This window comes from Cheilinus undulatus, linkage group 20 (assembly GCF_018320785.1).
Source record: "Cheilinus undulatus linkage group 20, ASM1832078v1, whole genome shotgun sequence".
Taxonomy (NCBI): domain Eukaryota; kingdom Metazoa; phylum Chordata; class Actinopteri; order Labriformes; family Labridae; genus Cheilinus; species Cheilinus undulatus.
Window position 1 is genome coordinate 37,403,819 of NC_054884.1, and position 14,273 is coordinate 37,418,091.

The following is a 14,273-nucleotide window of genomic DNA, read 5'->3' on the forward strand; positions in this document are numbered from 1 at the left end:
CTGCTTACATTTAGTTGGCACAGCAGGTCCGAACTCGGCAGCGCCGATCAAAAAATAGCTTGCACCGACAACTGAAGGTAATGAACCTATTACCAAGACTATAGGAATTATGGCAATGGGTGAATTTGCCAAAATGTTGAAGTATCCCTTCAAAAGGTCAAAATATGAGATATAATTCATAATCAGTAGTTTTGAAAGTCAAAATATTGCTCAAAATTTAAAATGGTGGATCAAAAAGGTCAAAATTATGAGTTAAAATTCAAAATCATGAGTTTTAATGGTCAAAAATGTGGGATAAAATGAAAAAAATATGAGTTTAAAAAAATCAAACTTTTACTTTGAATTTAAAATTGTGATTTAATATAAGACAAAAAAGATAAACCATAACTTTGAGTCATAATTGTGAGATATAACATTGAAAATATGAAATAAAAACAAATTTCTTTTCCATGGTCCTGACTTTTTTTTCAAATAATTTCTGCACTTCACTATTTATAATTTTTAGCACTCCTCAGGGATACTGTCAATCATCAAGAGGCAGTTCACATTTTTGTACTGGAGGAAATCTGCAGTTATAATAAAAATATGATCTGATTGGGGCGCAGGTGGCCGAGTGGTTAAGGCACCCCCCATGTACACGGACAGCCCGGGTTCGAATCCGGCCTGAGGCCCTTCACCGCATGTCTCTCCCCGCTCTCGTCCTTGTTTCCGACTCTATCCACTATCCTCTCCTCTATCAAATAACGGCACAAAATGCCCAAAATAAATCTTAAAAAAAAAAAAAAAAAAAGTGATATGATCTGATGGACCGGGTATAACCACACCAAGGGCTGGATTTGGCCCCCCGGGCCTTCAGTTTGACACCCCTGTTTTAGGTGCTTTAAGGAGCACAGCATCTTTGAAGACAAAAACATCCATTGGTGACAATGGAAGCACAAGTTCATTTGCTTTTTAATCAGCATGCATGCAAATGGTTTAGGCACCTATGCTGCATGATAAAACACGTCCTAGTATGGGAAACATTGATTCTGTTCAACCTTGTGCATGCTTTTGGGAATGTTTTTCCCATATTTTCCTTTTATTGCAAAACTTTTAAGACATAATAACAAGCTCTGTAACGAATTAATCACAATAAATCACATATAATAATTCTAAATATATGAGTAGGATGGTGCTGATATAAATCTGGCACTCCTCTGTTGTAGAATGCTGTATCTTAAAGGCAGAATATGGTCGTACTAAGTTGTCCAATCGTGCAGCTCAGTAAACACCTGCATGTCTGATACCTAACTTGGACTCATGCATATTCAAAGAAACACAAACACAGAGCTGTGAGTGTGACACCATGTGATGCTGAGGGTGGAGGAGGTGTTAATCTTTAGTTTTTGCAGGGACAGGCGGGCCGGTTCATTCCAGCAGGTGACCACTGAGCTACTGTACAACCCTGAGGAGAGCGTCACAGCCAGGCACAAACACTCCTGCAGCCGAGTCAGCTTCAGTTTTTTACTTTAAGGTAGGTATTGATACACAGATTCTGTTCTTATTGTGCTTTTCTTGTGGGGATCAATAATCAGGGTGTGTTTTTTGTCCAGGATCAGGTCTGGGGTCATTCTATGACAGTTTAAAATCATGTAAAAAGATTTTTAGGGTACTTCTAAATACTATGATGTCAGTGTAAGACATTATGGTTGAATATGAAAAATCCCACTAAAACTGTCTTATTTCACTTGTTTCTCAGAATAAATGCTCTGCAAAACATTAACTGCAGTGTTCTGAAGTGACGTAAATCTTTTATTCTGGCTGATTTATAACTTCTCTCACTACTAAACCAGACTTAAACCGTCATTTATTTTCAAACACCATTATTTGATTCTAAAATGAGACACTGCTGCTTGTTTGAAGCTGTTGATCTGATAAAAATCTGAAGAAACAAGCAGGTGAAGGTTGTAGTCTGCAGAACAATCAGTAATCTGAGCCGCAGTATTAAGAGCAGTAACACAAAGCCTGAATGGGTCAAACACCAAACGAGATGTGGTCAAGGTGATAAGTGGATCATGTTTCCAGATTAAATCAGTTTGAATTTAGTAGTAGGGATAGAAAAGATAAACATTGCACATTTTTATAACAAGAAAAAGCTGCTTTTTAAAACTGGCAAGCTAAAATGTATATTTTTGCAAAATTCAAAGGGATGTTTTATATAAAAGTAAGTCCAAGTGTGACCCTAAAACAAGCCTAATGTGATACCTGACTCATGCAGGTGCATGTGACCAAAGGAAGAAGTTTTTACATGTGTTGTTGTCTTGGGCTGCTCCTTAAACAGCCCACTTTCTTGATATGGCTATTTCATAACAAAAGCATGCAAGCTACATAACAAGGGGGGACCTCGCCCACTGGAAGCGAGTCTAGAGCGCAACACCGCGGCGCACAGACCTGATCAGCAGGCAAAGATCACGAGAGAACTGTGAGTTCACGCAGGGATAGTATGTCAACAGCGGACTATTTTACCTTTTGGGGTTAATTTATCATCCTTTCTAGTATAAGTCCATGATATTATTGCTTCCACCATTGAGTGAGTACATTAGGAAGTTAAAAGGTTAATGTTTGCTTAAAGGATCCGTGGTTTTATGTAAAATTCTTTGGCTAAATATCCCCAAAAGTTAACTTTTCCTTGTCAATGGCGCCGTTGTAGCTCTGTGACCCACTGACCTCTCAGTGACCCTTTGCTCTCGCTGCAGGATGAGACGTAATGTTGATATAGTGATGATTTATGATCAGGAGTCTGTGTGTCGTGTTGTATTTTGAATGTGCCGGATGTTGTTTGTTTGTGACTTCCATGGTTGGTGCTTTCTGGACAACAGTGAATTTACGAGGTTTGGCAGCGGCCGGCACTGAAATAGACCTGCAGCGCTGCCAGTCTGGAGCGCCGGCTATGGAAATGCTCTGCTAGACTAGAGAGGGAGCGATGTGCTCCGTAGTATGATTCGCTGGCATTCCACGGCGCACACGCTGTATATGGAGGTTAGTCAGAGCCTGCTTCTCTGAATCCTCTCGTGTTTTCAACCAAATGATCGAACAAGTAGTTCCTGGGTCTACTCTCGTAGGAACTAAAGGGTTCCTGTGGTTCACTATCATCTGAGGCTCCACCAGGGCTAAAGTCCTGGGAAGAAAATTCAAATCCTGCATCCTGATCTTGTCAGGTTTCAGGAAGACATAAGTCAATATATTATGTACAACTAAATTTCATTTCGTGAAAACGGTGTCTGTATTTTACCACCAATCACTTAAAAAATATAGCATAAGAAAATGTAGCAACAAACATTGATTTCCATGATTTCTAGCACAAACTGCTAACAGATATTGTAGCATTAATAATATATTTCTTACATGCAACAGCGGCGTTGGGAAGTAACTAATTATATTTACTCAAATTTCTGTAATTGAGTAGTTTTTGAGTACATTTTGAATTCAGTACTCTTACATTTTAACCAGAGTAACTGAACTTTATTGAGTACTATACTCTTGTACGTTCTCCACATCTGTTGACTCCACAGTAGCAAAGACAGAGAATGAATCCACATCAAATACTAAAACAGTGAAATAGTCCTCAGAGATGGAGGGTTTTCACTTGGTTGATCCACCAGTATTAGTCCAGCTTTGTAAAAAGCTGCAGCCAGTGCAGTTTCAAATCTCCCATCATGCCCTTGGGCAGAGAGTTAAGGTGTGTTTAGTTGTGTGTGGATGTCACCTGTTAAACAGCGATCCTTGCTAGGGTTCTTTTGCTCATGTTTCTGGGGGATTGTTGTTTTTGGACACATTTGCACCATGAGTGAAGTTACCCACTGAGTTAGAGTTCTGCCTGTGACTTTAGGTGTTCCTTAAGGTTGTATAGAGTGTGTTATTGATCAGGATGCATTGCCTTCTCTTGGGTTGACTTAGATCAGATTTTACTGTCCAACTCCTTAGTAGATACCAAAAGTAAACTTTAAACTAAATACTTTTACTTGAGCAGATTAATGGATCAGTACTTTTACTTCAGTAAATCTCAACCAGAGTCACCGTTCTTTTTCTTGAGTACAGTAGTCGTGTATTTTTCCACCCCTGCAACATGAAAACATTCAGTGGTTTTAGAAGTAGGTAAAAGTAGAAGTTGACAAATTGTTTTAGCAAAATCACAATCTTTTCCTCACAATGCACTTAAATCTCTCTCTACAAATAATCAAATTTCATAAGTATTTCTGGAACTGCCTAGAAATCTGGCCACTTCTTTGAAATAAAATGTGATTTAAATAAAAAAGAAGAGTGTTGTATGAAGGTAAATAAGATAGTAGTGTGAGGCAGCCTCACTGCTGACACAACAGCTCTGACTGTGTTTGATAAATACCAGACTATTGATCTTCAAAACAACGGAGCATGCAGGAGCAGAGACTCTGAGGGTCGGGTTGACCTTTAACCTCTTAGGACCCTGCATGCACACATCAAGACATTACATTTTGGCTTTCCTACAACACTGTCAACATTTCTACCGCTGGAATATTTAAGAAAAGTGTCTGGACTGTCCATCCAAGTTAAAGTAATTCACTTGAAACACTGGGAGGATTTGATGTGAAGTTTTCAAGAATTTTCATGGAAAATTTTGGATATGTTTGTGAATATTTTTGAGATTTTTTTTTTTTTTTTTGGGGGGGGGGGGGGGGTGTTTATGAAATTAATTTTTAAGTGTGTGCATGGATTTTTTATGTTTAAGTCATTGTTTTTTGAATTTTTAGTCATTTTTGTGTTAATTTGTGAAATTTACTTGTAATTTTTAGATAATTTTATTTGAATTCTTTGGAGAAATTTTTCTTTGAAATTTCTAGGTATGCTCACAGAATTATTTTTTTTAATTTTGTGAATTTGATTGGAATAATTGTAGAATTTGATGGGATTTTCATGGAATTTATTGGCATGTTTGAGGGAATTTAAGTGGAATTTTTGGAGACAGTTTTTGAAAATAAAATCTAGGCTTCCTAAGACCCTGCATGCACACATCAGGACATTAAATTCTGGCTTTCCTACAACACTGTACCAAGTTCTACAACTGATATATTTTAGAAAATTGTCTGGACTTGAAATACTGGAGGAATTTAATATGATATTTTTAAAAAATCATGGAAAATTTTGGATAAGTTTGTGTATTTTTAAGAGGGTTTTTTTGTTTGTTTGTTTCTTTTTGCAATGCATTTTTGAGTATGTGCATGGATTTTTTTATTTTGAGGGGATTAAAAAAAAAAATCGAATAATTTTTGTGTTAATTTGGAAAATATACGTGTAATTTTTTTTGGAGAATTTTATTTGAATTCTTTGGGGAAAATTCTCTTCAAAATTTTAAGGCATGCTCACAGAATCTTGGGAAAAAATTATATTTTTTTATTTTTGGGAATTTGATTGGAAAATTTGTAGAATTTAATGGGATTTTTAGGGAATTTATTGGCATGTTTTGAGGAACTTTAGTGGAATTTTTTGAGACTTTTTTTTTAATCAAATCTAGGCTTCATGATAAAGTGTCATTGAAATATTTGGGATTGTTTGAATACATTTTGAGGTGTTTTTAATGAGAAACTTTAAAAAATATTCATGACTTTCTCACAGAAATGCAGGTAATTTCTTTGAAATTAATAATAATTCCTGTTCTAAGACAAGGCTGAGTTTTTAAACTTCCCAGGTCCGAATCTTCCCAAATAAATGGGAGAAACTAAAAATGCATTCCAAAGAAAAGCTGAGGTCTCAGGAGGTTAGGGAGGAGAAACTTACAGTTACAGGCCAAAAATCAAGTGTTTTAAATTCAGTAGCTGAGTCTAAAGTCAAACATCAGTCTTGTAAAGACAGAGGGAGGAGAGAAGACATGGAAAGACTTTGAACGCTGACATGCAAGAGTTAAAAAGCTGCACCTTCTGTCCAGTTTAAGAGTCATGAAGCAAAGAGTCGTTCTGGTCCGCTTGGTTCTTTACAGCTGAGGATAAATCATCAACTTTAGGAAGAGAAAATGAAAGACATCAGGCTCTGCCTCGACTTTGAGCACATGAGACATTAACTGCATTTAAATGAGCTTGTGGACAGCAAATAAAGCTGAGTATTTACACGTTTTACTGGTGTATTTAGAGAACTATGGCAGGTTCTTTTACCACCTGTTTGATTTAAAGGTGCAGAGTCTTGTTGAGATGGAAATATTCTGCAGCGTGCTGCTTTTGAAGGTCATTAGAGGTGGCAGAAAGCTCCAGGGCAGAGTGAAGTCTAGCCACCCATGTACTCGGTTCTGTCCCAGTGAACCACAGATGGGTGGCACAATGTCATTTGCAGTAAGTGAGCATGTAATGGAGTTGTAAGTGCCCCGAGCAGGAGGGGAAACAAGCCAATTGCCTAAGTTGTTTCCAGAGTTCATCGTGTTGTCAGCGGTGGATGACGAAGCTCCGGTCTAACTTTAGAACACAAAGGCTCCTCAGAGGAAGACCAAAAACGAGCCTGACCTCAGAAATATAAAGCTTCAAACAAAGAGAAACTGAGTGCCGGAGGTCGGGCTGTGTTGTTCTCTGTGATGTCTTGTTTTGTACACAGAGCTGCTTGTTTCAGGTCAGAAGCTGCACAAAGGGACAGAGAGAATGTGGAGAAAACAGCTCAACCTAGTGGGTCAACACGACACCGGGGACACGCAGGGCTGCTCTCAGGGTGAGGCTAAAGCATGCATGGAGAAGACTAATGATTCACGGAGCAGAGCTTTGGAGTATCAAAGATAATCTGCATGCATAGCTTCATTGACTTTAAAACAAAACAAAAGTTCATTCATTCAACCCTCTTTGAAAATCCAGAGTCTACATCGGCTGCCTGTATGTAAATCTTCATTCTGCCTCCTCTGTGCAGGAAGAAAACGCTGCAGTCAGCAGTTTTCCCAAAGCAAAGTGACCTTCTGTTTATTTTCTCATAATCTGAAGTTAACATCTGTATAATAGTTGATATATCTGACCAGTGAGACAATGACTGAGTTATGAGGTAAACAATAACACCAGTCGGTCAAGAAGAAACACGTGATTTCATATTTATACACAAATTAGGTCATCTGTCAATTTAATGCTCACCATAACGCAGCGTTACTCAACCCTGCTCAACCAAAGAGCCAAGATGTTGAAAAATACCTTTAAGGGAGCCACAATCTCAGTGGTGAAAAATGGCGGAAACAGCTTGAAGTAGCAATAACTATAAGTTAATGGTGGCAAAAATGGCCTAAAAGCAACAAAAAAAGGGGTGAAAGTGCAAAGAAAAAGTGGAAAATGGGTCAGTAAGTAGCAAAAATGAGTGAGAAGTGACAAAAGAATGAGTTACAGTTGGCATAAAATGGTCCAAAAGTGGTAAAAACATGTCCAAAAAATGAGTCAAAAGTGACTAAAATGGGCAATAAGCAGTCAAGAGGGGCAAAACATAGGAAAAAAGTGGTATTTAGTGGCAAAGGGTAGCTGAAATGGGTGAAAAGTAGTGAAAAAGGGCAAAAATAGGAAAAAAGTGGCTAAAAGAAGTAGCAACATGGGCAAAAAAAGAGGAAACAAGTGGTATTTAATGGCAAAGGGTAGCTTAAATGGGCAAAAAGGGGATAAAAGTGGCAAAAATTGGAAAAAAGTGGCAAAATGGGTAAAAAGTTGGAAAAAAGTGGTATTTAATGGCAAAAGGTGGCTTAAATGGGCAACAAGTGGCAAAAAAAAATGGTGAAAAGAATACAAATATGATAAAAGTGGCACAAAGTAGTGGCCAACATGGATAAAAACTAGGAAAAAAGGGGGTATTTAATGAATAACAGTAGCTTACATGGGTGAAAATAGGGAGAAAAAATGGGATAAAAAGTGGCAAAATGGGCAAAAAAGTAGTGAAAAAAATGGTTTATAATGGCAAAAGGTAGCTTAAATGGGCAAAAATGGGATAAAAGTGGCAAAAAAATGTTAAAAAGTTGCAAAAAAATGTAAACAAAAAAGTTTCAAAAACAATAGGAAAAAAGTGGTATTTAATGGCAAAAGGTAGCTTAAATGAGCAAAACTGGGATAAAAGTAGCAAAATTTGGAAAAAAGTGGCAAAAAAATGTTAAAAAGTTGCAAAGCAAGTGGCAAAGTGGGCAAAAAAGTAGAAAAAAGTGGTATTTAATGGCAAAAGCTAGCTTTAATGGGTGAAAACTGGAAAAAATGGTGAAAAGAGGTAAAAAAAAAAAAAGTTTACCTTTCATTAAGGTGTTCTGGGGGAAAAATATTTTAAAGACACAAAAGAGCCAAGAATAATCATAAAAGAGCCACATGGTGAGTATCACCAGTATAAAGCATTTTGGTACAAACCCTAAATGTGACTTAAGACAAAATAAAATGATTTGCAAATCCTTTTCAACCTATATTAAACTAATTACAGCACAACAACAACACATTACATGTAGAAGTTCATGATTTTGATTGTTTTTTTTAAATTTACATACATTCTGAATGTGGTACCCACAACACATTACAAAAACACTGGGACAGCAGCATGTTTACTACTGCAGTCTCTCACATTTCCTCTAACCAGTGTTCATTTTGTCGACTAAAACTGTGAATAAAAATGTTCGTCAACAGCCTTTTTTTAATGAAAAGGACTAAGACTGGCCAGAAATAAATGACTAAAACTAGACCAAAATGTGATTTAGTTTTCTTCAGACGTTCCAAATCCATGACATTTCTCCACTGTGGGTAAATCTGTCAAAGTACAACTCACCTGCAGCTATTCTGCCTCTCAGCTGTAGAAAGCAGGGACCCCAGATCAGTCAGCATGCAGAGAACACACGGGCATGATCTGGTACCAGATTTAGGCAAGAGGATTTATGCTTGGACTAAAAGTAAAGACTTGAATGTGAGGGCTTTTATGGACTAAAACTAGAAAGGGTAGAAATGACTAAAATGTGAATAAAACAAAAATACATTTAACCTAAAGATTAAGACTGAGACCCAAATTAAAAAAAGCTGTAAAAATCAACACTGCCTCTTAAAACATTCTGCAGGCATCTGAGGACGGTTGAAGTATTGGAAGTGCATTTTGAGGTTTTTATTTAAAAAAAAATAATGGTCATTATGAAGTTTGTTCAAAAACATTTGAATTATGCTCTAATGGCTGATGACTTGAAAAATATTCTGACTGTCATTTGCATTAATATTTAGAAAAAAAGACAAAATGTAATTTGCTTAATAATGTGGAAAGCAGTGTATTCAGCTGAAAATAGGTTTAAAAAACTTTACAAATCACTGTATTTTACACAATATCCCAACTTTTCAGAAAATTGTTTTGTTTATAATAAAAAATTATAAAATTCACAAAAATGTCCAGCTCGCTGCTGATCAGGAAGTACTAATAACAGCGTTTACGTCTCTTTCTCCTTCGAAAAGAACACCGTCATGGCGGACAGAGTTTGTTCTGAAACTGAAACTGATAACCTATGCTCGCTACAGTGACCCATCCTCTGGTTTTCCAGAAGGATGCCTCGTCGTTCTCCTTCCTCTGTCCCAGGGTATTTAGAGGATCATGGGAAGCTGAGAGGACGCTGTTTCTATGAGCTCATGCAGTCTGGCAGAGTGGACTCCGGCTGTAGCCAGGAGAAAGTGGAGTCTGTGAGCGGAGCCCAGTTCCCTCAGTCAGATAGCGGTGATTCAAACCCCATTTGTTTGGGCGTAGAGGATGCTCTCAGTGGTTTGGCTGTGATTGATCCTTCCTCTGCCCGTGATCGCACCGTGACACTATTCCAGTTTCCACATTCGTTTTCCCCCGGCTCACTTAGACCAGTTCAGAGCTGTGGCGCTTCCTTTACTGGCCCTCTGACAGATCTGACCTCCACCCAGACAACAAAAAGATATCAGGACGTTCCTTCAGACTGCAGAAACCTTTGCATGGAGACAGGACTCTGTGTGTGTGCAGACAGAATGTGATAAAAGACCTCCCAACCTTTAGATGCATTGTCAAAGTGTATCATTTTCACCCAACTCATGCAGATTCCTCACATAAACTGTCTTTATTATGCAATCATTGGACTGTATCCTCTGTGCATTTCTTCACTGCAGAAAGTACATGTTTCTAAATGAACCAGTAGTTTGTAGATCATAGATATATACTGAGCCTTATGTGACCTTGGTTGGGCAAACAAGGAAAGAAATCCATTTAAAAATTAAGATACGGTGCAGAAAAAAGTTGCAGCTCAAGCAAAGTCTGTTTAAGTGAGTCTCTGTTTTACTATTTGAAGCACTGAGTCAGTGAAAGCAGACAAAAATGGGAAAAAAGCATTTTCATTAAGAAAAAGCATCTCTGGAGATGTCAAATCAAAGGCAGAATCAAAAAATAAAAATTTTGAATAAAGCCACAATGGGAAATGTCGACCCATCATCTGTGTTAAAGACAGTTACAGCAGGTAGCAAACTTTACCTGGAACAATGACTCGACCCTTTACATAGTGACTCAAAACAAATTGCTGTAACTGAGCTGAACAAGCTGCAGCAATATTTTTGCGCAAGCAAATGTGTTTATTTGAGTCTTAACTCACTGAGTGCCAGCCCTTTTATAAGATGGAAAGTGGCTTGTGCCAGTGTTTTTGGCCATTTTGAGTCATCTTTCAAGACCCACTGAATTTTTTGTACTATGATTCTGAAACACCAAATAGCTCAACTGAAAGTAGAAACTCTCTGTTTCATCATGGAAAAAATGTTTGTTTCCACCTTGTTCCATTCTTGATTTATCTGAAGTTGAATAGAGGCTAGTTTCACCAAAAAGACCACTCTTTTCTAGAAAGCTGAGAAAATGCATTTTTGTAAAATAGAGTCTGTCAAGCAAAACTGTGATTTGAATGTTATAATTTTGCCTTCAATGACATAAAAGACATCTGAAAATTGTATTACAAATTTATTTTATTGTAAAATAAACAACAATGCTTCCAGTCACTGTCATTCACACACTGGAACTGGACGGCCTCCACGGGACCTCCCTATATGCCCACGTCCTCTCCTGCTTGCGTGTACCCTGGCACTACCTGTAAATAATAGATGTAATATAGAATAAATGTAAGATGTAATATGAATAAAGCTTTTAAATGCTCTTTCTGTTTTTCTCCACAGACTCTTGAAGATGCCTAAGCAGTATACCTCAGTCAGCCCCACTGACATCAGTGTGAAGTCGGAGAATGGGCCCCAGCCGAGGAAATATCGATATGTACGTAAAGAAGGCACCTGCAATGTCGTGTTCCGCCATGTTCCGGAGGAGTGGCTACTGTTTGTGACCGACATCTTCACCACGTTGGTGGAGATCAGATGGAGGGTGATGTTCCTGATCTTCGCCTTGTCTTACATCCTGTCCTGGCTCTTCTTTGGGATACAGTATTGGGTTATCGCTCTCGCTCATGGAGACATGCAGAACCACACTAATGATCCGTGCATGTATGAAGTACGCAGCTTCACAGCTGCCTTCCTGTTCTCCCTGGAGACTCAAACCACCATTGGCTATGGTTCTAGAGGGATGTCAGAGAACTGTATGATTGCTATTATCATTGTGACTATACAAGATGTGATCAGCTGCTTCATCGACACGTTTGTCATTGGAATTGTTGTCGCCAAAATGGCGTCTGCTAGAAAGAGGGCACAGACGGTCGGCTTTAGTAATTGTGCAGTCATCAACCTTCGCGATGGTTTCTTGTGTCTCTCCTGGAGGGTCGGGGACTTCCGCCGGAATCACCTGGTGGAAGGGACAGCTCTCGCTCAGATAGTCCGCTCTACGGTTCACACTACAGGGAAAGTGGATGTGACCTACGAAGATCTGCTCATCAAGCAGAAAGACATCATCCTGGTCACTCCGACCACAATCTGCCACAGGATAGAACCCGGCAGCCCTCTGTTCAAGATGAGTCTAGCTGACCTAAGGAAAGCAGACTTTGAGCTGGTGGTGTCTTTTACCTACACGGACGACTCTACAGGTATGCTGCATCAGACCCGGACCTCGTACACTCCTTCTGAGATCCTCTGGGGCCAGTTGTTCCAGGAGATGATCCGGGTCAGCAGAAGGCACTACAGAGTGGACTACACCTTGTTCAATCATACCGCTAAGGTTCTAGTCCCTGAGGTCAGCGCAGAGGAATACGAAATTAAGAAGCAGCTGAGGCCTTCTCCCCGACACTCGCCCCGACATTCTCCTCGCCTCTCACCTAGATCCTCCCCACGTGCTGCTCCAAAGTTACAGCTGCAAAATCATGAGGACAAACTTCTGAAACCCCCAACGGTTATGGTGGAACTCGTGAATGACAGCCATCCCGATGCAAGTCATTCAACGTCTGACGCAGACAGTCATCATCCAAATACTTTGACCCTGCCTAGTGACCTTAAAAGTTCAGATGTATAAAAGAAGGGCCAGGATGTTTGAGGAGTCCTCATACTGTGGTTATTGTCCATTTCTACAAAAACACACACTGATAAAGGGAACTACAGAGGAACCTGACTTGATGTTAGCTCTGCTGGTGATTGTATTTTAGCAAGTTACTTTTTTAATGAGATGCTCTGGCTGCGTGTGCATTTTTTGAACAAAGACCCAAGCACTGTCAGCTTGAAAAATGGCTGCCCCTTTACTCTAATGGAAGGTCCTTATACATGTGTTAAACACAGGATTCTGAAGGGATGTGTTTGCAATATGGTGCAGGATTTTTTATGTAGTGGGCGTAGTAATCATAAGCACTGTAAATGACTCATTAGGGTTTCAAAAAGCTCCCTCAAGTCTTCTCTAAGGAAATACCAAAAAGGCACCAGCAGATGAACAAGTTTAGCTTAGTAGGAGTCTTGAATGCAAAGGCTGCAATCCATGACCCATCAGCCTCAGGTTCATCTCACCTTTAGTGTTTTTATTGATTTCTACCTATTTCCCTTTATCCCATATTTTCTTGTTTGCTGTCCAATCAAAAATGCAAACAGCCTAACACTTATCTTAGAAAATGAAACACTTTCGAGAGGGACCCGGATGCATCGGAGGACCTCCACTTCACACCGGAAGTCGGACGAGCGCCGCCATATCTCGTCTTCTAATACAGGAAGTCACTTGAACTGAATGGTTGTTTTCATTGTGCATCGCCACCATATTAATACAGGCAAGTTCGTCACATAAGGAAATATAAGTAGACAAAAAACGTGACTTTTCGGACTAACAAGCACCCCAATTACATAAGATACATTTTATTAAGTCGATTTATGATCCCAATTCAAGTATCACTTTGCACAGACATAATATGTGACTGGACTGTGCACATTTTTGGAATAAAAAGCTCAAGCAACAAAATTACATGGATTTTAATATATCATGTAATAAATTATCCATATAAAAATAATAACTAATGGTGAAATATAAGTAAATAAAAAGAAGACGTAAACCGTTTTTAGTGTACAGTCTATTTTGGCGGAAGTGGTCCGGCACAATAAATGCTGAACCGGAAGTACTTCGTATACGTGTGAAAAGGCCTTGTTGTGCAAGTTATGGGAATAAAAAGGTCAAACAATCAGATTAATATATATATACACAGTGCTTAACAAATTTATTAGACCACCACCCAAAGTAAGGTTTATGCCACAGATGCCCTAAATTAACAGCATTGGTAAAAAATTGGTAAAACCAAAATCATTTTTTAAGTTTCTGCAATGGTTAATAGACCAATATGTAGAAGCTCTTTAACCCAAATGATATTTTTAATGCTAAAATAGAATTGTTATTGTTATCCATGAATTTTCAAATTTACTGATTACAAAAAAAAAAGAAAAAATAGTAAAGCACATTATTATTTCTTGATTAATATGTCAAATGTAAGATTATAGTTATTTACTTGCGTTCCTGAACAGAAAAATGAGTTTTAGTGGTTGAATGTTATGCTTGATTCATTTCTGACTTCTCAGAGAAGCCCAGTGAGCCGGCTCAAATTTGGATGAATTCAGTTTGAAATCCCTCATTCCTGTTAAAATGGTAAACGTGGAGAACTGACTGAAAATGAAAGAGTCCGCATTAAAGCACTTCATGATGCTGGATGGTCTTTGAGACAAATATGACAGGTGGTCTAATAAATTTGTTAAGCACTGTATATGAAACTGTATTATATATAAAATTATTTTATTTTAAGTCATGGAGTATATCTTTTCATTTAACTAAGAAAATATAAGAAAGCAGATTCTGCTTTTATGTGTGACTTATTATTTTAACATGGATTATTTGTTATAAAGATTTATTAAAATCCA

General features: G+C 38.3%; 1 protein-coding gene across 1 annotated transcript; it reads left to right on the plus strand.

Annotated features, from left to right (window-relative positions):
* Nucleotides 1-1,421: 1,421 nt before the first annotated feature.
* kcnj16 (potassium inwardly rectifying channel subfamily J member 16) lies at nucleotides 1,422-13,620 on the plus strand. Its single transcript, XM_041815630.1, has 2 exons — nucleotides 1,422-1,513; nucleotides 11,133-13,620. Exon 2 carries the CDS (start codon nucleotides 11,143-11,145, stop codon nucleotides 12,403-12,405), a length of 1,263 nt encoding a protein of 420 aa, XP_041671564.1. The 5' UTR covers nucleotides 1,422-1,513; nucleotides 11,133-11,142; the 3' UTR covers nucleotides 12,406-13,620.
* The last annotated feature ends 653 nt before the right edge of the window (nucleotides 13,621-14,273 follow it).